The sequence below is a fragment of the Anguilla anguilla genome, chromosome 19 (assembly GCF_013347855.1).
Source record: "Anguilla anguilla isolate fAngAng1 chromosome 19, fAngAng1.pri, whole genome shotgun sequence".
NCBI classification, from domain to species: Eukaryota; Metazoa; Chordata; class Actinopteri; order Anguilliformes; family Anguillidae; genus Anguilla; species Anguilla anguilla.
In genome coordinates, this window is record NC_049219.1 from 14,272,282 (window position 1) to 14,296,618 (window position 24,337).

A 24,337-nucleotide genomic window follows, 5' to 3' on the forward strand; every position below is an offset into this window, starting at 1 on the left:
TTCAGTAAAGGTATAGGCTATATTAACCACAGTTTTAAGAGTGACTAACTTATTCAGTATACCCACATTTTTATAAAAATTATGCCCCCAAAGGGAAGAATTCTGAACAGGAAAACTCAGAGCCCTCCAGCTTAGACATGGCAGGAGTGAGTCTGGGCTGTGTCATCTGCTGTCTATGAATTGGAGTGAACAGGAGGAGGATACGGTTAGCTTTTTTCCCACCAGGTGTAGGGTGGGTGTAAGTCAGCCAGGGTCTTTAGGTTACTGCTGCATAAACTCCCCTCAGCAGCTCGGCAGACAACTATAGGCTACCAGCTGTTGCCATAGGGACACGTGCCCCTCCTCCCAATGGCACTAGTTCTCTCTTAGTACAGTGTGGAATGCTGTACGGAAAGCAGTTATAGGCTTGTGGGAAAGCACATTACAGTGTATGTGCTCGGCTGTGCGTTGTTCGAGTAACACACTGAACTTGAGTCATAGCTGCCAATTCCAAATCAGGAATCATCATAACATAATAAATAATCATTGACTAAAACGGACAGTTTAACTTAGTGTTAGCAAATGATTATATTCCAAGCTTTTAGAAACCTATGAATTGGTTAGCCAACCAATAGGTAGTCTTGCTCTATGCAAACCAAACTTCAGGCCAGTTACAATGACCAACATCCATGACTACAATACCATCAGTGCTCCAACCACCCCAAGTCAAAAAGCAGGTAATTATAAGCATTATGCTGCAGTGTCTCCTCAGACAAGTTCCCAGATTAAATGGATTCTGGAAGCAGCGCCAGACAATTCAATATCAGTGGACTCAAGTCAAGCAGCCAGAGTGCTGTATTAACTCAACATTTATTGTGACAAACCCAGAGAGGATCCCATAAACTTGGCCCAGTGGCTGAGCCCACCTCCCAGCAGCCTATAAGTTAAATGGAAGAAGATATGGAACCGGCGGACAAGATGGCCGCCCATCTCGGGAGAAGACGCAGCTGTGAAGGCAGGCTGCGAAGGGCGGTGACAAAATAATAATTTATGAAAACGGGGAGAAAATACAAATCTTCAGGCCCGGTATCTACGTCTAATGATGTGATATTTCCCAGAGACACGCGGGAGAAGAATGTGGCGTGTTCGTCCAGATACAGTACATTAATTACCCCGGAGCACATACGTGTGTGAAGCATGTAGAGGCGAACGCCACAGACATTCTCTCATACGGAGCACCGGTCTCATGATTTAGCACGTTCCTGTGAGCAATTCTGGATGCTAAGGGGCATGTGATGTATGGAGAAGTCAAACTGGTGTCAGACGGTGAAACATTACCACGCCGAAAATGTTGTTTTTTTGAGTCTACAGGCTAAGGTTTCAGAACAGCCGGTGGCGATGTAAAAAACCAATACATGCCAGGGTTAAAATGCTGGTCTATCAAAATTCTGGCACAAATACAATTTTGGGATAAGGGTTAGATGGTCCTCTTATTTTCCTCATAGGCCTCTCCTCCAGGCAACTCTTCAGAAAACCAAAACCCACCACAGCAAAGGGAAAGGTCTTTCTGAATTTATTCGTAGCAAAGGGTGGTTTGTTTTACTCTAAAAATTTCTGACAGCTCAGGTGTTCAATGGTGCACAAGCTGAACAAAAATTATGCAGTACAAAGATAAGGTAAGCCACAATAATTAAAATCAGTATGAACAATGCAGTCAAGCTTTGTTAGAAACAATTCTCAATTAAAAGCCTTCTAAATTATTTTTTATAAACCCAAAGCAAAATCTATAATGCCATAACTGCAAAACCTGCAACATGCCCAAATTTAAAAATAAACGTGGGATTTGTATCTAATGTTAGGTTAGAGTGGCGTTTCTCATCATTTATTTTACGTTGTTTTGACTGCTTGTCTTATTGAAAGGCCGCCATTTTGAGGTTTCACATCATCTGTTTGATATTAGTGGTGAGAAGCACACGGCTATTCAAAGGCAAAGGCTTGAGTGACATCATGGACTGCAGGATTAAGCTACAGTTAATTGGTCAATCCCAGTTTGATGGTCGGAAATACCGACTAGCCGGACTGGCCATTGCATTGTTAATTTCATCATTAACTGGTTCACTAAGAGCCCATCTAAATGGTGACTACAACCTCAGAGCTATTTCACAAAACCTTATTTCTACCTTGCACTGTTCCTGACAACCCACATTTAGACCTGACGGCAAACTGTCTTAATTTACGAAACTGGCTGAGGTCATTCTTAAGGCCATAAGCCTGAGCTTCATAAAAACCAATAAACTGAGCAAAACGTCACATGCCACTATTGCGCAATATTCACATTTACAAGCAATGATTTATTCCAGCTTGCATTCTCACGAAATGCACTGGACAATGTAACGCAACTGCAAATGAAAGATGAAACTGAACTGCGCATTAATTGTGTGTTAAAGTAAGACATCCATAAAGCCATATGAGCACGGTGGATAATTTCGTCTGGTTTGGACTGCGCACCTGTTTACTCTGGGGCGGTAGGAAAAGTGGTCCCAGTTAGAGCGGTGATGGGGGTAAACGCTTGTCTGGAGCTTCCCCTCGGGCTTGCAGTTTTTTCCGGATCAGGGTTATTCTCTCACTCCAGCAGCGTGTCTGTGTGCAATCGAGACGACAGGCCCAGAGGAAGTGGGTTTCACAGGGCAGTGTCAGCCGGGAGGGTTTCGAGGACAGCCCACACGCGTCTGTGTACACACCTTCGAGTCCGGCGGTCCACCAGGCCGCCCGCAGCTTCTCCTTGAGGCTATTTTCTTTCTTTTTTTGTTTTTGTTTTGAGGAGAGGAAAACGTGAGACTGGGGCTGCTGAAAGTGGACTCCACCTCAGAGGGCTCTAGAGCCAGGTCATCTTTTATGAGAAAGAGCATTTCCACAGGGTCCTGTCTAACTGCAGAGCTCCACTGTCTTTTTGGCACAAGGGAGGGGAACAATAGTCCTGTTATTACGTGACCTGACAGGTGAAGGTCACAGTCCAAGCAGTCACGCAATATGAAAGGGAAATAACACAGCGTCTGGAAACCCCAGCAGGGCATTACAACCTGGCCACTCCGTCAAAACCCAAGAATTTGAGAGCTGGTCTCTGTGCTCCTAAGAGCGAGGGATGGGAAGCAGGGGGGGGGGGGGGGGGGGAAGGAAAAGATGGTCTCCTGGACTGCACATAAACACTATGAGAGGACTGCAGTGAGACCTTCATTCATTAAATGAACGGAACGCTAATTACAAATATGCTGCTTTAAAGATCGACACTTGATAATGCTGCAGCTTTACCGCATCCCTATACTGATGTATACCTATACACATTGTCCTCTACATGCAGGCCTATTTTCTACAATCTTTTATGGCACACTCAACAGAAACACTGCAACAGTCAACTGCGTATAACTAATTTTATATCGTTTTATAAAAGGTCTATATATTTTTTTTATTTTTATTTTTTTTATAAACTATGCAAAGTTTTCTGCACCTCTAGACATAAAAACAGACGGAAATGAAGGCTTCTCTGTGTTACAGCCATGAAGGAGCACATGAACCGCAGAACTGTGTCCAATCTGGTGTGCGTGCTAACGCAGTCTGCACAGCCAGGCCTGGACGGGCCATCATTACGCCGCTCAGACAGTCCAACGCGTCCACGTCTGTGTGTGCAAACACTGCACGCGCCAAAGTATCAGACCCAGCTGCTGGAGCCAGTTCTGAGTTGGAGAAAATAGCGTGTTACAGAGATTCTTATCATTAACAAAAAAGTCATAACATAACTCCTCAGAAACGTCCACACTCGCGAATGGAAGTTCCAAGGATAAACAGAAAAATAAATTCTCCCTTTTCCTCTCTTTGAGCGGTGGCCACAGCTCCTGACCATAAGGCGTAAGGAAGCAATTTTTGCGAAGACACCTCTCTCAAGCTTTGACTGCAGTGGAAATAAAGAAAACACCTAAGATGTGTTACTTGAAGGCAGATTCCACGTCCAGATTCATTTCTGGGAGAATCTGCCCCAGAGGGGCAGTCATATAGGGTCGCAGAAAATCTGTGTGAACAAAAATTCGGACTTCAGTCAGCTATGAATTTCTCCATCGATTCCAATGCCCTGGAGGCAAATAAAACAAATATCTGCAATACAATACAGAATAGCCCAGTGGTTCCCAACCCTGTTTCTCTAGGATCTACTGTATCGTCCTGTAGGTTTTCAAACCTAATTTGACACACCCCAATTCTACCAATTAGCAGCTCAACGAGATCTCTAGCAGTTAATTGAAGAGTGCTTTGTGAAAAGCTACAGGACTGTAGATCTCCAGGAATAGGGTAAAGAACCACTGGTATGGTTTGCCCCATTCCGGTCTTTAGAGAATGAATAAAGTGTTCATTCTGCTAGGCACACACTACTGGAAGTCTATCTTTCAGTACTAGCAATTCAGTGCTTCCCCAGGGAGCCATTACAAATCAGAACACGTTACTACAGAACTTCTGCATATGCATGGACATCTGAGCTACAGGGAAGTACTTAATCCTTTAAGGCGCGAGATCACAAATATGAGATTAGAATGTTTTTAACTGAACATTCTTATGCTGATGTAACAATCACTACTGGTAACTGAAAAAAAAAAAAAAATGTAGTTTGAGAACAATGACTTAAAATTTTTAAAAACATTCCAAAAAACCTGCTCTTCAAAGAGTTAAGAGATAAAACATTCCATTGCACATAAAAAATGCAATGAAATCTGAGAAAGGCAAACATTGTGTGACTAGGAATTTCAAGTTCAAGGTGCGACAAAAGGTAGAAAATGTAATTTATTCACATTTTAAGAATGCCGGGGCGTAACAAGACTGTAGCAGCGATACAACAGCAGTATGTTTCACTAAATTTAGTGCTGTTGTGACAACAGTTGAACAGATGTTCAGAACAGCAAGAGATACACATTTGCTTCCATTTTAAATTTTGGAGTTGTTTGCAGTGATATTTAACTGTACGTGACTGTAACCTATCCAAAGTAAACCATAGCCCTTACAATTCTGTATTTTATTGAGCAGGGTTATAATAAAATGTAATACAGCAATAGATGAATACATTAAACATCATTGGGGGAAGTGGTGCAGGTCCCCCAAACAGCAGTAAAATCCATTTTTAACTCAAGCCCAACTCCTGAGATGGAGATCCACACCTCTTACGTCTCAAGCAATAAAAACCTGGTCTGTGATCCTAAGAGTAGTGCAGTGCTTCCCAAAGTGGGGGGGGGGGGGGGGGGGGGGGTGTGAGGACTGAAGAAAAAATACATAGCGCAGGGTATGTGGGTATGTGTGTGTGTGCGCCCGCACGTGCATGCATGTGGGGGACGGGATTGGGCCTTTAAAAAATATTTCCTATTACCAAAGGGGGACCTGACCCAAAACGGTGTTGGTAACCACCGGAGTGGCGTAACCACGCCGACGCCCCTCCCTCTGTCCTGTCTCAGGGGGGAAGCGCTCACACTTTCCGATGAGTCCAGGTTTCTGCGAAAGCCGTCAGACGGCGGGCCGCGCGCAGGGTGTGGCCCCCGACCGGCCCTCCGGCCGCACGGGACCCCTCCCTCAGCCACGCGACCAGACACGACCCAAATCCCTCACACACCCCTGTCTGCGGGGCGAGGGCTGCGGTTACGGTCACCCGGACAACCACACCGGCGTCGGTCGGCGAAGATGCGCTGTGGTTTGCTTCACCCTTCAAAAGAATGTCGGATGTCTGCATTTATTTAAGTTTGTTCCCGTGACGATGGACACCTATCTGTGGAATTCATTAATTGCTTAAGACAGCTCCCTGAATGGAACTTGCTTATGCAGTCAAGTTAAACTAAGATTTGGACCCTGTAGCCTTGGTGACTTCAGTCTGCATGTTATAAATACATGAGGCCAGGATCCAACCAACATTTGTTTTAACTGCAAGCACTAAATTAGCTTTTTTTCACAGGCTCAATTGGCGGAGTACATTTTGGTGTCTGTAAAATTGACCAAACTGCTTGTGAAGGAAAAAAAAAAAAAAAAAGAAAAGGCCTTCAACAGTTTCAAATGAACTTCAGTTTACAACACATTAAATTCACAAGACCTGTTCAGCAGCATCATATGCAACATCAATAAAGCCTTAATGCAAATTAACGACGTTAACCTCAAACCAAAACACAAACACCGAATAGCTACAGGCCACAATATGCATGAATGTATTGGGCTCAGCGCACAAAGCGAATATGTAGCCTTGGAGGAAAAGAGGCTAACTGTACTGCTGACTACGGTATGTGCAGACGAGGTGTTTTGAGACCAACCTCTCTTCCTCAGCCAGGACATGCCAAACAATGTAATTAAAAATGTTAAAAATCTCTAAATTAATGGTCTTTACAGGACCATCATATTAGCTTTTATGAATCTGGGTTATTCACATTCTCTCTTCTCTTCAAAGCAATATATTCACATAGTGGGTGTTTGGTACAAGTGATGACTGTCACCATGGAAACCCACTTGTGTTTTGTGCTGTACTCTCGCAGTACATACCAGCAACTGCTGTTATGCTGATATGTGGGGGCAATTACATTTTTATATACGTGGCCACTTATATATTAGATATCTTGTTAATTACAGGGGGTAGCAAGGGGCATAAATCCCTAAAATTACAAGCTGGATACGGAACCAAAACAAACTTTGTCATGCAGCTAACCAGCATGAACCCAGATACTTCTTGCACTGGAAACCAAACCGTGGCAGAAGGTAAGACCCCTTGTCAGGGGCTGAGGAGAAGACTTAATCCCGCTGAAACACATGCTAACGGTTTCCTCTGACTGCCAGATGGAAAATGTGCGAGCCTGCAAACGGTTAGAGCGAGCGCTGGAGCGCCCCTTTCCAGCAGGACCCGGCCAGCTTCGGCACGGCTGCGCAGACGCAGGAGGTGAGTTACGCAGATCTGTGGATCTTCATGATGGCGCCGTGTGTCAGCGGCCGCACGATGCGACCAACGGATGATCTGACAGGTAATCAGTTACATAAGCTGCTTCCTATCCGATCATTCCCATGGAGACAGAACGGTGAACGATGGCCACGGGAGACTCCAGCCTGTGGATGTTCAATTAACTTTTACAACATGTTTTCCTTTTGAAAGAAATACCAAACAGCAGCTCTCTTGTTATCTTTACAGTTTGAACGTTTTGCCAATATAAATAGTAGTCTATAACTCTGCCTGTCTCAAGTGAAACAGCAGGGCCGTTTTACAATGAAAACAAAGGCCTGTTCAGCCAACGAAAGTTATGAATCATAACAACAACAAAAAAAGCAGCATTTAATAGTTTAACAACTGCACGGTGACCCAAAGAAATTGTAGTGCGACCTGGTCAGACACCCTGAGAAGAGCAGAGGGCCAAATATCACTGTGCTCACAGTGGCAAAGACTAACGGGCCTTACCGAACAGACTCAGGAAGAGAGGAGGAATAAAATGAATCTGAATGAGGCACAAGTAACACAAACATTCCTGCGGACAGAGAACTGGGGGGGTGGGGGGGGGGGGGGGGTCAGGGGGCTGAAGAGCGGGGTCTGAGACAGGCCTAAACGCCGAAGCATTTCCACACAATGAGCAGTAAGAGGCTTCCCTCCCCGTCAGACCCCAGTCCATTCACCGGTCCTGTCGGGTCCTGAATGGACCGGGGACGCCATGCAGCGGAGCCTTGGCTTCGGGGCTCCGTCTCATCTTATTTTTCTTTCCCATGATCCCCCCCCCCAACCACAAAGCCAGCTGTTGCATTGTTGTGCTTCATCTATATTTGGTCACTTTTTACAGCACTTGGGGAGGCGCGGAGGAAGAGCGGACCGCGGCAGGAGTGGATGGCAGGAGCCATATTTCATTCAGGGAGGGGGTTGGGGGGGGGGGGGGGGGGGCAAGGGGGGGCCTGATCCAACCGATATCGGTACGCAACCGAAAACGGCAGGGTCCGCGATGAATCACTGACAAGTCACTGACCAACACCAGAGCGCAGGTTCTTCTGCGCCATCGCTGGGTCAGCGCATCTCCAGCCAGGCTTTACAGCAATTCAGTCGACCAGCAGCAAAATGCACCTTTTTATATACGTCTTTATAACCCATTTGTTCATTCACTCCCAATACGGAATACTTGTGTTGCACTTGCCCCAGAATCCCCCATCACTGCAGGATAGCACAAGCTCCCAGATTTGTAATAATAATTGGAGGATTGCCTGATGTACATACCTGATGCAGGGAGGCCGCAGGTGTCCGACAGGTCAGCTGAGTTGCTCTGACACTCTGACGTGGGGGCCACCCTCGCTACGGAAACCCTTGTTCCCAGGGCAACGCCATGTGCAGCGTCCTTCTTTGTCGTTTTCCTATCAAGCAGCAAAAAGAGCGTGCAAGGTCAACAAAAAGAATAATCAACTCCATGTCACGCAGACTGAGATACTATGCATAGAAACTGAGGGTTCTCAAAGATTGCAAGACAAGGTATTTTCCACTGAAAAGCAAATTATATGAACAGACGAACAATTTGTAAAGCAAAAGGCCCTGAATTGACGCCAATAATATTCAATTAAAATCATGTGTGGAGTCAAAACACCATTCAAATGGTTGGCAGTGGTGTTGTGTCTTCCATGTATGCATGTGCCAATCCAATAATTACTGTTGGTCTTACACCGTTGGTTCTACAACTGATTCTATGAGCTTGCCAAATAGCATATACTGTTTATATGAAGGTTTAATTTCTGCTCCAAGGACCGCCACTCAAGCTCAAAGGTATCCAGGGGGCCCCCAGCATAAGTTAAAAAGGGTTTTATTAAAGAAAAAAGGTAGGATACCATTTGCTGCAAAAAATAATTAAATAATATAACTAATGTAAACTAAAAACAGCTGAAATATGTTATGCGCTAGATTCATGCTTTCAATTAAAAAAATTAAACAAGGTCAGTCAAAAATACTCGGTACATTTCTTTTCATAAAGATGAAATTCATATAAATTGTTAGTTCAGGCTAATTCTGTTCAGATTTTTAGCACTGTTGTCTCTCCATTTCTAAAGAAAGGTTACCGATTGGATGTGACTGTGGCATAAAGCCGGCCTGCCTACCACCCACAGTCTTCACTAACCATGTCACTGTTAGTCACAGGTTGTGACAGCAATTCTAAAAGTATGGTCACCACGGTCCGGTAGCTAATCACTGAATATACTCAGTGTGTGAATAGCGTAAAGACAAGGCGGGGGGGGGGGGGGGGCGGGCAATGGAGACCCCAGGCCATTTGGCATTTGAAAGGAATTCTTTCCTGGACATTCCAAAGGCAGATCGCGGCTCAGAGTTTACCCAGCAGAAGTAAAATAGATTTGATTGTGTTTCACAGTGTGGCTGCTGCACATACGCGGGGGAGAAACAGGCACACTGAACGCAGAGCATATGCGCAGTTAATTTCGATTCGGGGTGCCAAGCCGGTTATGCGTGCGCACACAAGTTGACAGGGAACGGGAATGAGCGCGATGATGTTTGTGCGGAATTCTCACTGGAATTCCACGAAACCGCCAGAGGGGACCGGAGTTTGGGTTAGGGGAGGGGGTGGGGGGGGGGGACTCGCTAATTCCCGGATACGGGCCGTATGGAACACATGGAATTTTAAGCTGTCACCGCGTGGTCACGGTCTTTTTAAAAAAATTTTTTTTTTTTAAAACGGTTCTGATTTGCATCACGAGGCCAGGCCTCTCCCTTCAGAGTTCCCGCCAATCACCCATGGTTCCAAATAACCAGCTCTGACAGGCTGATAGCCATGAGAATCATCCTTGGCTTCCCAACAAAGCCACGTGTCATTGGGTAATCTTCATCTACAATGGTCTGGAATGCTGTTTATCCCGTCATCCCCTTCAGCATGGCCCTCAAAACAAATCCAGCCATCCACAAACCATGCAAACATTACCTTTTCTTACCTAGGGGTGGATATACATATTTTTTCACATTGGGGAAACTGGGGTATAATAATGTATCCCTCCCCCAAAAGCCCCAATTAATATTCCTTTTACAGAATTTCATGGGGGATTCTAGTTCTGCTTTCTGCTCCACTCCAGAAGCTGCAATCCTAGCAGACTGTCTTTAAACACGGCTGGATTATTCTTCATGGAAAACATCAGAAATGGCCATTTTGATTAAACACAAAGCCAATCAAACAGACACAGAATAGCAGCTAATAAACAGAATAGCAAAAATTATCATAGCGTTTAAGGAAATACTTTCCAAGCAGACCTGAATATTGCAGCTAGGACAAAACTGAAAATGACAATGATGACCACACACCCTGTGTGATGGGGTGACCAACGACCCATCCCCCCCCCCCACACCATTTCCGTGATTGTTTCAGAATATTTGACAAGCAGGGCTGCACGCTCAACTGCACTCAACCGGTTTTTAAAAGGCTACCAGACCTTCTCTTTTTTTCAGAAGAGTGCAAAATATATTTTTAATTCCAATATGCTTTGGATAAATGCATGCCATATTGGAAAAACATTCATACCGCAGCATTGGTTTGTGGCTGCCTATTGTACCCAGACTGGTATTTTACTTATGAAGTGATTCCATTACAGCTGTCCCCCAATCCCCCTCCGACACACACACACACACACACCCCAATCATATGAACACACACATACAGGGATATGCACTTAATGTGCACACACACGCATGAACATGTACATTAGCACACAAAGACACACAGCAGTTCTCCTTGAGAAATCAGTTAAAATGCCAAGTTCCACATCTTCAGAGAAATGCATGCACGTGCATGCACGCACACACACACCTATAAACACTCACAGAGCTACGCACTTCTACACACACACATACAGGGATACACACCTATGCACACACACATGCATGAACATGTACATTAGCACACAAAAATATGCAGCGCTTCAGTTGAAAGAGTTACTTGAGAAATGAGTTCAAATGCCAAGCTGCACATCTGCAGGGAAGTGCTGCCAGCCTCCCGAATGTAATGCGATCTGTCCGATGCCGGTTTGCATGGTTTCCAATGAATGACATCCTTACAGTTCTGTCTGTTGAATAATGCATTTCACTGAAGCCCATACATAGCGGGGCTTTCTAGTTTGGGGGGGGGGGGAAATCTTGACTTTATTACTGCATTTACTTTCTTTGGCCGCATGCAGACCTGGTACGAGACGCAGCCGGGCCGGTGTTTATTGCTCACGGTTTCAATCTGAACTAACGCGCCGCTGAAGGCCGCCATTTTGTCCTTGCTGGAGCGGACGGGGACCCGAGTCCCGTTTCGCCTCTGCTCAAGGCCACGACACCGAACAAACACAGCTCTGCCAGCATGTCTCTGAGTCTAAGGACAAAGGAAAATGCCAAAACGAAGCACAAATCAATGACTGTCAATCCAAAATCCAGATCCGCATTGGACACTAAACTGACACTGACACTAAAGCAGCTTGCATTGTATAGTGCAGAACCTGCACATATTTACATTAGGAAATTAGCAGTTTGTCACACTTACATGAAAAAACACTTGACACTGAAATACTGGTGCATGTGCACAATCACTGACCAGAAATCATTTTCACCCACTGTCTTGCACTGGCGTTCACATAATTCATAATGGAGTTGTAAGGCTACAAAAATTAACCCGACCAGCATTTTAATTTTGCTAATTTTTCCTGAGTTGAGCAAACTCTCTCTCCAAACTCCACAGTAGTGCCTGGGGTTAACCTTCTTTGAAATTGTGAAACCACAAGGTTTCTCACCACACTGAATCACTGGCCACTCTAACATGCATCTGCCCAGACCTAGATATAGCTGCACCGCTTCTAAATCACTTAAGAGCCTCCTCGGATTGCGGCTAGGGTGGTGTGTTCAGGGTAGTTTTTTTTTTCTTCACATCCTGAGAAAAGATTTTTGTCCACCTGAGCCCTACTGGGATTATCTGGGTCATGAGAAGGGCGTTTATCCTGTGGAGACCCGGAAAAAAAAAAAGTTATATAAAAAAAAATTTAAAATAATAATAGCGGGGAATTAGGAGGATATAAAATTGCATTTCTGACAACCTGGTTGAGAGTAGTCAACTTCTGGGCTGCACCTTTAATACCCATCGTGTACGATTTGAATATGAAGGAGCTACCGGGCTTGCTGCGCTGTAGAAAGGTCATGCACAAAAGCCGTCCATCTATTTTTGTAATCCCGTGGCAACTCTAATAATTGCGCAGTTTAGTAAATTAGGCTACCTTTGCCTATGGTTATGTGCAAGGTAAAAATGTGCTACAACGTTTATATGTCCAACAATACTTACGTATACAACAATAAAAATACAAACACCGTGCAATTTCTTGAGAAAACAAGTCGAAAGGAAAAACACGCACCTGACGTTATCGGGCGTACAAATGGGCAGGACTTTTAAGAGTCTTTTAATTTTTACTGAATTTAGGTGACTAGCTAGTAAGCATCGCACCGTCATTTTCTACACGAAACTTAATGTTCACAAATCATACATTTTCAGCGGAATAAGCAAGCCTTACCTGGTCTTGTTTTCAGAATTCATCGATTCGTTTTCTCTTCTGTTTGAACTGCCAGTGCAGCAGGTGCTAATCAGCCCGAGCCTATGCAAATTTGCGCAGGTGAAATTCATTTTAATGTAATTAACGCATGCGATTACTAAGAGCCTCCTTATTGGGCTTGGCAGAATCGTTTTTATATAAAAAATGATTATATTTATATTAAATTATATTGTTTGATATCAGTGACGTTTAAAAGCAGTGTTTGGACACCAGTGTTTACGAAAATAAAACCACATTCATTTGTATATTGTATTTCCGTGACACTAACCTTTATGGCAGTCAATGTATACGTTCAACAGTTAGACGACTTGCCTTTTAAAAGACAGCCGTCCAAAAAAACAGACGATCGTGGCATGTAGTATTTACATTTTCTGCAATAAAAGAACAAAATCAATGGCCGTCTACTTTCAATTGCACATACGGGCTGTTGAGTGGCCTATTGTGCCTTACTGGTTTTCTATGTATTTACTGACCCGCCCCGAGTTTACCTACTAATGCTTTTAAGTTTCTGTGCCCCTGACATAATGTACTTGTGTCTATCTAGGTCCTGCAAAGACATAAGCTGTTCTTTTGAGGGGAACATCTACCTGTATTTATAAATAGTTTGGTGGGAGTTTGGTGAAAACAGTGTGTACCATTGTTTAAACCCGACAAGCCTAATTGTGAAGGAATTAAAATCATTATTTTAATTAGTATAACGTCTTTCCAGTGTTTCCTATACCAGAATATTGCAAATCTCACTGGGTAGGACTGATCAGACATGGAAAAGGTGTATAGAAATTGAATATAGGATATAGAAAATCAGGTGTTAAAATGACAAACTTGAATACTGATATTAAATTAAAATTCAAACACCATAGATAAAATGAGAGCATTATATATTGTACCCCTTCAGGACTGGCATTACTTTTTGAGTTGTGCCAACTGTTTGCCATTCTAAAAATAAAATAAAATGAAATCGAGGCTACGTCAGGAATGAGGAATTCCACTCCTTGAGCTCTATGGTTTTAAGAATTCGTAATTTGCCGATTTTCACCACTGCTGCACAGAAATGTGTGCCCAGTTTAAGCACTGTGTCCCCATCCCTGCACTTCTTGGTAAATTGTATTTGTCCTAATACTCTAGCTTAATCTTCTGCCTAGTTTGGCTTTGCAGATGTTAGACCAGGATAGTGTTCATTGTTCTCAGCTAGAAATAGCTGTACAAAATAAGTAATTGTACCTTACTGAACCCGTGTTCAGCAGTTGTCTACGATCATGAAAATGCACTTCTTGTACGTCGCTTTGGATAAAAGCGTCTGCCAAATGAATGTAATGTAATGTAATGTAATGTGTGTGTGTGTGTGAGAGAGAGAGAGAGAGAGAGAGACAGAGGCTTCAGGGTGATGTCTGGTTCTCGTGTGCTTGCGGGGACAGGCTGTGCGCGAGGCCGCTATGGCTTCCCCCCTGTCCCAGATGCAGCGGCGGGCGCTGTGGCGGGGCGGTACAGCTTCCTGCAGCGAGCGCCGCTCTTTCCTGCGGTGTGGCCGGCACCCAGCCGGCCACAGGAAGTGTGTCCCACCGCTCCCCTCCCTGGGTGGAAACTATTAACAGGGCAGGGTTCCACGGAACTGTGCGAGGTTATCGTTTGGACAGCTCTCTCGCGCAAAAACACCGCCGTTGGCCTGGCGCTATATTTTTATTTTATTTTATTTTTATTTTTTTAAAACTTCCGTGCCACAGACTAACGATTTTTCCTGATACGTGCGCGGTGAAAACACGTAAGAGCTGAACCCTCTATGTGTCACTGACAGGGCTGAGGAGGAAAAACAAGCATAAACGCTGCAGTGCAGCCTGTGTGCTCAGCGTAATGCTGTGTGGGCCCTGTGCTCGTTTCACATTGCAGGGAGAGAGGTGAGGCAGCATTACAGTACCTAGCAGAACTGTAGATAAAGCACTTGATAAAGCCTCCTCTGATCTGTGTGTGTGTGTGTGCGTATGAGTATGCATAAGAGGTTTGTGTGTGTGTGTATATGCATGGAAAGGCTGAGGTTTGCAGGCCAAACTGATGCTCAACAGAAGACAGGAACTTTGCTTGGGAGGGACAACATGGTACTGTACTGTACCTGCCCAAGCCCGCTGTGGCTGGATGAATCCCTCCTTCCTCCCCCCCGTTCCCAGGCCACCTGAAAAGTTGTCATTGATAAAAATGCCGGGGGGGGGGCAACCGGACTTCAGCTAGCCAGGGTCTCGGGTGGCCACCACAGTAAAAGGCTTTCTATTTAAACACACACACCTGTTAACAAACCCCAACAACGGCCAGACTGGAGAGCTTATAATGCTGACCCCCCCACCCCGGGCCCCACCCGGCCCCCACCCACCCTTCTCAAGCAGGATATTAAAGGGGCTTTATTTCCTAATATTGCCACACACTTTTCAGCCTCTCCTAGATCAGCCCGTTCCCTGAATTGAGCATTGTCAATAACTCGCAGTGCTGGCTTGCGACTCCTGCTATTCTGAATATTTTTGTGCTATTCTTCATTTTAATCGCTGTATACGTATATTTAATATCACCAAATTGCTCCTTTTCATTAAAACACTATACCAGTTCCCTAATTTAGACGAGGAAATGGCGCTGTAACTGATCTTCTGTGGGCTGTATGTCAGGTGTTCGTCAGACCCACAGTCGCAGAATTGGCCCGTGTAAATACTGCCACTTTTAATTGGTTGAAATACAGGAAACTGGACCACAAATCACCCCCCCCCCCCCTTTCAGGTGGATTCAATTTCAGTTAATCTTCCTGTATTCCCCCATGCTTAAAAGAGTGAAGTTCTGAGTTCTTGTAGAAGAGGAGGTTTCCAGCAGAGCTCTGTCCATCCCCCAGCATCAACGAGTCGCCAGGGAAACATCGATATCAGCCAATCATCACTCGAATCAATCCTCTGAAGACGACGCCACACTCAGTAAGAGCGTGTGTGAGGGAAACGCGTCGCGTTCTTTTGCATTCCGCTTTAAAAACACAAAGCAGAGAAGAATCAATAAAGAATCAATCAACAGGTTTAACACATTTTTTTATTTGAAACCCATGAAATTATTTAAATAAAAGAATTTAAACACAGAAAACATAAGGAGCTTTTCCATCCAATTGAAACTCACTATTTCTAGTGTGTGCGCGTGTGTGTGTATGTATGTACGTGTGTTTGTGTGTGTGCGTGCGTGTGTGTGTGTGCGTGTGTGTGTGTGTGTGTACGTGCGTGTGTGTGTGTGCGTGTGTGTGTGTGCGCTTAAGGACTAAAGGGAACGGGGGCCTGTAATACTGTTTACTGGCACTCTTTTGATAGGGCCACACTCAGGCCTCAGCTAGGCCACTCTTTTTGTGTGCACTGAGTAGTGCCACTCATTCAGAGTCATCACTGAGAGAATAGCTCCCCGGGCTTCCCCCCCCTCACCCCCTCCCCACCCCCCCGTCCCCCCCGTCCATCTATAAAATCCCCCCACTTTTAATTGCTTTTTCCGTGCGAGGAAGAAGAAGATGACGAAGGAGCAGAAGAAGAAGGAGAAAGAAAAAACGCAAAGGGATAAATGTATAGTGGGGGAGGGCTTCATTCACCTACTCCTACGCATTGTTTAGAAACAACAAACTGTGAACCTCGAGCTTTCTGCGAACAGAGAGGCGCAGTGGTCAAAAGCGGTGAAGGACTGGCTCCGCCATTCTCCCGATTCAACAGGGCCTGGCTTTTTTTAATGACTGATCAGGTTCAGAATTAATCCCCCACCCTGGCCGGTAATAGAAGTCTCTTTGGGGGGCTGAATCGCTATTGGTGGAGGACAGGGGTGCCGTTGTGTTCGCGGGGATTAAACCTCACAGGGGAATCAAAAGCCACTTTTCAATACAGTAATCAGCGTGTTTTCACTCTGAAAAGCCCTACGTTTTCCCATTTAGAAAACACAGAGCATTACCCCCTTTTCGGCCTTCCACAAAACCCATTCATTTGCCGTTTTTATTATATGGATTATGCCTGTGTGTTTTGTGTACCCCCACTGCTTGGCAGGCGAGGGCGGAGGTGAAGAAGTGTCTACTCCAAAGTGGAAAAAAGGAGAGAAGGGGACACCCACCGCTTTCCTCCTCCGCTCTCTCCCTCTCTCCCTCTCTCCCTCTCTCTCTACAACCGCTGAGGAATTTCCATTCTGAGCCGGGTTTCGGGATTTTAACCCCCCGAATCCCGGCCCGGCCCGGCCCGGCGGCAAAGGGGAGCGCACAAGTGTTCCACAACTTTCCACATCCACATAAGACTACAAAAAAGCCAGAAGGATGGAGTTCTTTTTTTCTTTTTTTTTTGTAGGAGTAGTTTTGTCATCGCCATTTTGCAGAGCCATCATGACAGCTAAGGAACAAAGGTACTCGTTTGGTACAGAAACGAAGGGCCTTAAACTGTAGGTCACATTTCCCTCTCCTGTTCTCCCGATAAAACACAGCGCACAAAATGTATTCAGGTGGGTGGGTGGGTGGGGAACGCTGCAGAACATTCAAAGACCGTTTCCTGTATATTTCTGTGCTTAATTACACATTATAATAGGAGGGTTTACTGCTTGGAGTTTCGTGCTCCTGTTGGATTTCTAAGTTTTGAACGAGATGAAGAAACTTTAGCCAGATAGAAGTCCTGATTCCACTTCAGTCTGACTCCAGACAGTTGAGACCGGGCCAAAACATCTCCTGCGGTAGAAAATTAATTGGGATAAAAAGTTTCCTGCTCAGGCAACAAGGAATAAAAACAACAAAAAAACTGTTTTTTACGGAAATATGGAAATATGAGTAGCTGAAGGATGACAGGAATTGCATGCGATGTGAGACAAGTAACATTCGGGAGATGGAAGATCCCAGACAGCAAGCGCTTTGTGTCGGGGATTATACTGGCTGTGCCCATAACATTAGAGGAATAATATTGTATATATTATGCGCAAAAATCACAATAAACAGGTTTTCAGAATGCACTGTACTGTGACGGAATGGGGGAGGGGTATTATTTCATTTCTGTGCAATGGCTATTATTGGATATTGTGCATAAATAGCACATTACATTACAGGAATAGGGGTCATGTTTCAGAAGTTACCGATGAATGGTAAAATGAAGTATGAATGCGTGCGGGTTTGCACTGGGCAAAAACAGCCTGGCGGAATATTGTTGTTTTCTCTTTCAAACGGACGAAATCATCTTACTGTTACGCTAGTCCATTCTGAACTGAAGTAGCTTAGAATGAATTCATAATCATTTATGATGTGAATAATTTCCTTTCCCATCATAAATGATGTGTTTTTTTTTCCTGATGGAAACCTGCAAGTGCTCAGAGAACAGTCGGATGCATCGCCACAATCAAACGACAAGGTGATTAAGATGAGACGAGAGTCCAGGCTAAATCCGAACTTTGACCTCCTTGCAAATACAGAATAACAAACTCAAACTCAAACCGAACTGCCGTTCCATCGAGGGTTTTGTTTGACGTCCTGTGAGACGGGTGAACAGGTCGTAATCTGTCAAAGATACATTACTATGAAAGGTACCATCCCCTTTCTCAGAAAAATAAATGCAAAAAACTTTTTAAAAAAAAGAAAAAAAAACACGATGTACAAGCACTAGTCCTATTCCTATGTCAGCTCCCACACGGAAACGCCAATCATCGTCCCTAACAACCCGCCGTTCTGCGTTACACTTACGCATGTATTACAGGGCATTACGATAGCCTACATTTGCATTATATAACAAGGTACTCATACCCTGACCCCAGTACCTTCCAGGAGGATGTTAATCTATCTCTGCTGAACTCCTGGTGCTACCAATATACACCATCGCCTGCATAGGGTTTGTCATTTTAAATCAGGTGAGTCACATCTGTGTCCAACACCAACGCATAGTGCAAAACTGCCTTTTTTTCTTTTTTCTTTTAAACCCTTTAAACGTGTAAGGTCGCAAACATGTGATCAGAATGTTCTCAAGTGAACGTTCCAATGCTGATGTAACTGTCACTACTGGTTCTAGAACACCGACATACAATTACGAAAGGAAAAAAAAAAACCCAAAACATCATCTTCAAAGGGTTTTAAATACAAGCTGTGATCCACCTGCCACTGGTGCTGCCGTGGGCCCACACAGGGGTTGCGGTGGCGGGGCGGATGGGGGGGAGCGGGGGGGGTGGTCAGTGGTCCCTGCGGAGGGGCTTCAGCAGGAGCGTCCCGTCCCTCTCCTCCAGCCGAAAGCCCATGTCCCTCAGGGCGGAGTCGTCCGCCACGCCCCGCCGCTCCAGGGCCCGCACCATTTCCTGGTTCTCCCGGTTGTGCTCCAGCAGGATCCGGATGGCGAAGACGGCCCATTGGCTGATGACTGGGGGAGGCGCCGCGGGTTAAGGACATGATACAAGTTCTACTTCCTGGATGAAGAGTTGGGCTAATTAGCAAATACAGGTGACTGGAACAAAAAAACTTTCTAAAAGTCCGATCTGATCTGTGAAGGGCCCGGCGCGTGCAGGAATTCGGTTTAGCCCAGCACCAACACACCTGATTCTACCTGTCCATGTACTGACTGAGGACCACGATTAGTTAAATAGCTCAAATCGGGTGCTGTAGTGCACCCACACCGGCCCTTTTCCAGATCAGACTGGGCAGCCCTGCTGTAAACTGCCTGACAGCCCAGAAATAGCACGTTGGACCTCGGGCTATGCAACTGAGTTCCATTGATTCAGCTTCAACAAAAACAGTCTAAAAACACCAGGATAAATTTTCTCGTTCACCGGTCATCTCATCGTGGTCACAGTGCCGTCCTGTACGTCCCAATAAATAATCTAAAAGTCATAGAATAAAATAATAAAAAAACCGTAAAGACAAACATTACATTATCAGGGATTACCAGCTGACACACATGAATAAGCATTCATAACAAGCCAGACTACAGCCAAAGCACCGCAGTCAACCTCAAGCTTTAAGTCACTGGGTTTAAATCATTTTATCCTTCTTCATTTTCTCCCACAGCTACATAAGCTAACAATGCCAATGAAAATGGAATTAGTCTTCAGAATTATCTCTATCTCTAAACAAGGACAGTCAGAATATTTAGTGGGACATAATTTTTCCAGCACAGGGATCCTCTTAGGCAAACTTTCAAAATTTTGACAAACTCCCCTGCATTCCAGAAAAAAAACAAACTCAGTTTTCCCCTTTTTCTGGAAAAGCACAGTCTGTGTGAGCATCAGCCTTTAACCTCAGCCATTACTCCCCCTCCACCCCCTGGAACGCACACACACACACACACACACACACACATACGTATGAACGCGCACACATACGCACACACGCGCACACATATGCACACACACGCACACACACACAAACACGAACACATACGCATGAACGCGCACACATACGCACGCATGCGCACACATACGCACACACACACACACGCACACAAACACATACATGCACATGCACACAAGCGCGCACACACACACACACGCACCAGGTAGATTCTCATGCCACTGAATCAGTGCTTGATCATCCTCCTCCTTTCTCCTTCTGGGTGCGTAACACCTAAATGTGCGAGTGTGCGTGCGAGTGTGCGTGCGCGGTGGGGGGCGGATTTCCCAGGTTCTCCTGAGGGGGGCGGGGAGACAGAGAAAGAGATGGAGAGGACAGAGAAGGGAGAGGGAAGAGAGAATTTTAGGTAACCTTGGCAGCCTTCCACCTAAACCATTAAATGCAATCCTGGATCGCTGCAAAGCCTCCCTCCCCTGCTCAACTCTGCACTGCCTGCTGGACCTGATAAACACTGACCACTGCAACATGACAGCCCCACCACATCACTCACCCCCCCACTGCCATATACTGCACAGCTGGGGGGGGTGGGGGGGGGGGGGGGCTGCTGTTTAATTTTCTTTTACAACGTCAACCCAACGCTGATGCCAAATCAACCGTGAAAGTCTCCCAACAGCACTCTCAGCCTCATCTTGGGTGGGATGTGGAAGTCATGGCATCTTTTTTTTTCTCCATTAAAGATAAACTGATAAACTTTTTTTTTCTGACACCAGCTGTGTCCTGCTTTGAAAGCAGTGAATGAATATTACATTAAACACCCTGGTTGTTGTTCAAGGCCCTGATATCCCCCACACCAAACCCACCAAATCTGAAGTGCAACAAGAGATTAAATTGAAAGTGAGCTAATATTCCCATTGCCCCCTTGTTCCACCGCCCAAAGAGGTGAAATTAAACATGCTCTAAAGTCCCTAATCCTGGCAACACTTTAAGCACTTTTATTGTATACTAAGCCTCCCTTGGATAGGCCTCCGATGTTTCCATAGTTACTGCAAGAATACCACAGCCCGATTTTGTTGCAAATCTACTTAAAGGACAAACACGTTCAGACATTTTGACACAAGCAGGGGGGGAAATTCTGGTCAAATATCGCAGAATTTATAATCAAGTAATTGTTAGCATTTACTGATTTTTTTTTTACTTTGACTGGAGGCAGACTTCCTGCATAAAGGACATTAATTTATTCAACGGAGAGCCTTCATTTTTTTCATACATTGAAACCATCTTCATTGAAAATAAAGCCTTGTAAATTGAAGGGCTGGAATAATGAGCTTTCATCAACGAGTTCCTGGGAAACCAGGCTCAGTGCCAAGCAGCAACGCACAGCCTTTTAGATTCAAAACTGGCAGAGATCCTCCTTTACAAAGACCGAGACAATCAGTTTCTAAATGTTATTAAATCACTAAAACACTCCAAACCAACCTCACATTGGTTTTTACAAAAGCGTGACATTTGCTGAATAAACTTTAATGCTTCGGGCCAAGGAGCTTATAGTTCCTGGTCCTTACCACTTCATAGTACCCTCTCATTCACTGCTATCACATGTATGAGAAATGCGTTTCCTTTCTATTTAAAGCTAGGCTGCAGTTTGATACTGCCAACAGAAGGTTCAAAACCAAATGCTGAGCTAACAAGTCACCCATGTACTTCTGCAAAACTAATTCTGTCAACACTTCAATAAAAATTCCACAATGAATAAAAACTACACACACGTCCTTACATTTAGGTCATTTCCAAGATAAATTGCCCCATTGCCATTCAGATCAAGGACCGTAATTTTATTTGCTTAATGGGTTTAATCAAAACTAGAAAGTCAAGGTAAGCGGAGACAGCACTTCACTTTTCATTTTCAGATCTGTGCTGATTTGTGACTATGGCCATTGGTGCCTATACCCTGCTTGAGTAGTTCTGAGCATCTATAAGCGCACATTTCCCTGGACATTCTTCAGGCTCTCTGTAAACCACACCATCGTAAAATAGTCTTGGGAGAAGTTAGTTTAAAAAAAAAAGAAATGTTGGCCCAGGGTGAAGTCCTGACTGAACTTTCCATACACCCAACCAGAAAACCCAAATAAAAACAGCCAAGTCCCTCCCTGCAGTGCGGAGAGGCGTACGGTCAGCCCACGACAAACGAAGGCCCCTGCGAGCCAGTACGCATGACGGAAACCACCGCCAAACCAACAAAATGTCCCTCTCAGAGCATGCCCTCCAGGGTCAAAGGTCACACAAGGCATTATGGGCCACCGTTGGGCTGCCAGCCACAGTGCTCACTGTAACAGTGCTTTAACGGGGCAGTTCACCCAAATCACCCAAACGGTCCCCTGGTGTTTGACATTTCAGAACTGACAGTGTTCACTGGGAAAAGGAAGGAGAAGCTTTTTGAACTTCACGGCTCAGAAAACCTGGAGAACTCGGTGATCAGGAAGAACGTTTTTCTCAAGACCGTATCAAAATTCACACGGCGAAGGAGAGACCGGACCCAGCCTTCGTTACGGGCGGGAAGGGCCTGTCCCGAAAAGTCAGGAGGCAGGGGGGAGGGAGATAAAAACAGAAAACAAAATTACATGCGAAGCTCGTGGAATGTACCGCAGACATGACACAAAGATTCATTCCCGAAGCCTCGTAAAAGCGCACATGACACGAAGCAGCGCAGTGAGAGCGCACATAAATACACGTGTCATTCAATCGGGCTCCTCTCCCACCGCTCTCCACGCTGCAAAAAAAAACCCAACAGAAAAACAGCCAAAGGGCCCGGAGCGACGGCCAAAAACAACAGGAGCCAAGCGCGGCGATACCTTTCACAGAACGCACCGCACTGTGCCGAACCTCCCCGTTTCCCTTCACACAGAGAGATAAAAAAACCGTTTGTTTTTCCCTTCACGCTGAAATGCTCGCCGTACGCTACCAAAAATAAGCGGGGCGATAAAACTCTGGAGGAGAGAAGCCGCTGAGGACGCGGAGTCACAACCCGAAAACGCTCCGTCCTCAAGGCCGGTTCACACTGCGGGGCGCAGCGACCGCACTGGGGGCGCACCGATGCAGCCGCCCCCCCAAAAAAAATAAGAACCCGCTCATGCAGGATGTAATACCCCCCCGAGGCTCACCCCTCTTTCGCTAAGCTACCCAGTGTACGCAGAACGTCCGTTTCTACGGTTTATCGCCTTCAGACAAGTTCAATGCTGAAGGGCAGGGGCCTTTTTAAAGATGACAGGTAGAGGGCTACACTTCACTCCGGAGATTATGTTTCTTGCCCTGTAATGAGGTGGGAGTGCAGGACCGCAGGCGGACCGCTGTAGTGAGTACAGCGCTAACGCCGCAGGGGTTTAGAACAGTCATGGCAGAGGGCTGCTGGGAAGTCTGCTCTCTGTTTCGTCCTGTTTCCCAGCGAAACGTCACCGGGGGCCTTATCTCCGCCGAGTCAGAGCGCTTCCCGGATTCCTCACCAAACCCCGCGGTAGCGGAACACAGAGTTTTGGGGTGCAGCCTGGCGGAAATAAAGGCCACGGACCCGCCCCGTCGCCCGGTGACCCAGGCGGTTAAGAGCTGGAGAGCCCTCGAGCTTCTCATTCTTCCTTTTTTTATATAAAAACCGTGTTTTGACGGCCGTTTCTCGCGCTCTGTTTGCGCAGTGCCGCAGAGCGCCGTTCGTTTCCGACGCGGTGTCAGCTGCGAGGCCTGAGGAGCCGAATGCCGGAGAGAGAGAGAGAGCGTCGCTGAGCGGGGGAGCCCCCCGGAGAAATGGGGGGGGGGGGCTGTATCATAGCAACAGAGAGGAGATAAATCTCAGGGGGAAGTGAGTGCAGCCCGAGAGAACAGCACCTCCTCAAAAAAAAAAAAAACCCCACAGACACCCTCTCCTCTCCTCTGCACTCCAGAGGCCGAGGCTAAGCCAGGATTTACACCCAACGCCATTTCCTGCTCTTTGGCGCCCCCGCCAGCCCGCCGTCGGCAGCGTAGGATTAAACTTCCTCCCGGTGCAGTACCCTCATTCAGCCACACGGAAGACCAGCATTCTCAGGAATGCTTCTAAATATTTCTTAAACAGGATTTCCCTTTTTTATAACACTGGGTAACGTGCTGAGCTCTAGGCCTTCATCTTCAGAATCAACCTGTTTCCACGGATATGCTAATATATTTGGGGGAGAGAGGGACAGAGGGAGAGAGAGAATGAGTCAGACTAGACGATCAGACTAGCACACACTCAATAGCCTTGTTAAAATGACATGATACGATGTGGGCCGAAGACCCTCCTGTCAGTGGGCCCCACGGGTCCCTGGTGAGCCAGGGAGGACGGCTGCAGGTCACAGGCCGGGACGTCAGGAGCAGCAGCAGTGCAGAGCGCACTACCACACCCGTACCACCCGGGCCCATCTCTACACCTCCATATTAACAACAGCTCCACCCTCTCCTGGCTAACTATTACCCAAG

At 45.8% G+C, this 24,337-nt stretch overlaps 1 protein-coding gene and 1 long non-coding RNA gene across 3 annotated transcripts in view; both read right to left on the bottom strand.

Annotated features, from left to right (window-relative positions):
- Positions 1-7,029: 7,029 nt before the first annotated feature.
- LOC118219189 lies at positions 7,030-12,564 on the bottom strand. The gene is made up of 3 exons (XR_004763674.1): positions 12,535-12,564; positions 8,231-8,364; positions 7,030-7,086 (listed from the first exon to the last, which is right to left on the bottom strand). It is a non-coding gene; the product is annotated as an uncharacterized LOC118219189 (long non-coding RNA).
- A 2,508-nt stretch (positions 12,565-15,072) lies between these two features.
- The window catches only part of atxn10 (ataxin 10), a 35,048-nt gene continuing 25,783 nt past the window's right edge, over positions 15,073-24,337 (bottom strand). Inside the window, exons 11-12 of one of the 2 annotated variants that reach the window (XR_004763673.1) lie at positions 18,671-18,929; positions 15,073-15,561 (exon numbers count right to left, since the gene is read on the bottom strand). Coding sequence is in view for 1 of the 2 variants with exons in the window: in XM_035402182.1 (XP_035258073.1) it covers positions 18,745-18,929 (185 nt within the window). In the remaining variant the exon portion in view is untranslated. Of the gene's footprint in view, positions 15,562-17,172; positions 18,930-24,337 lie in introns of those variants that run through there. The other variant, XM_035402182.1, reaches the window with a different exon arrangement.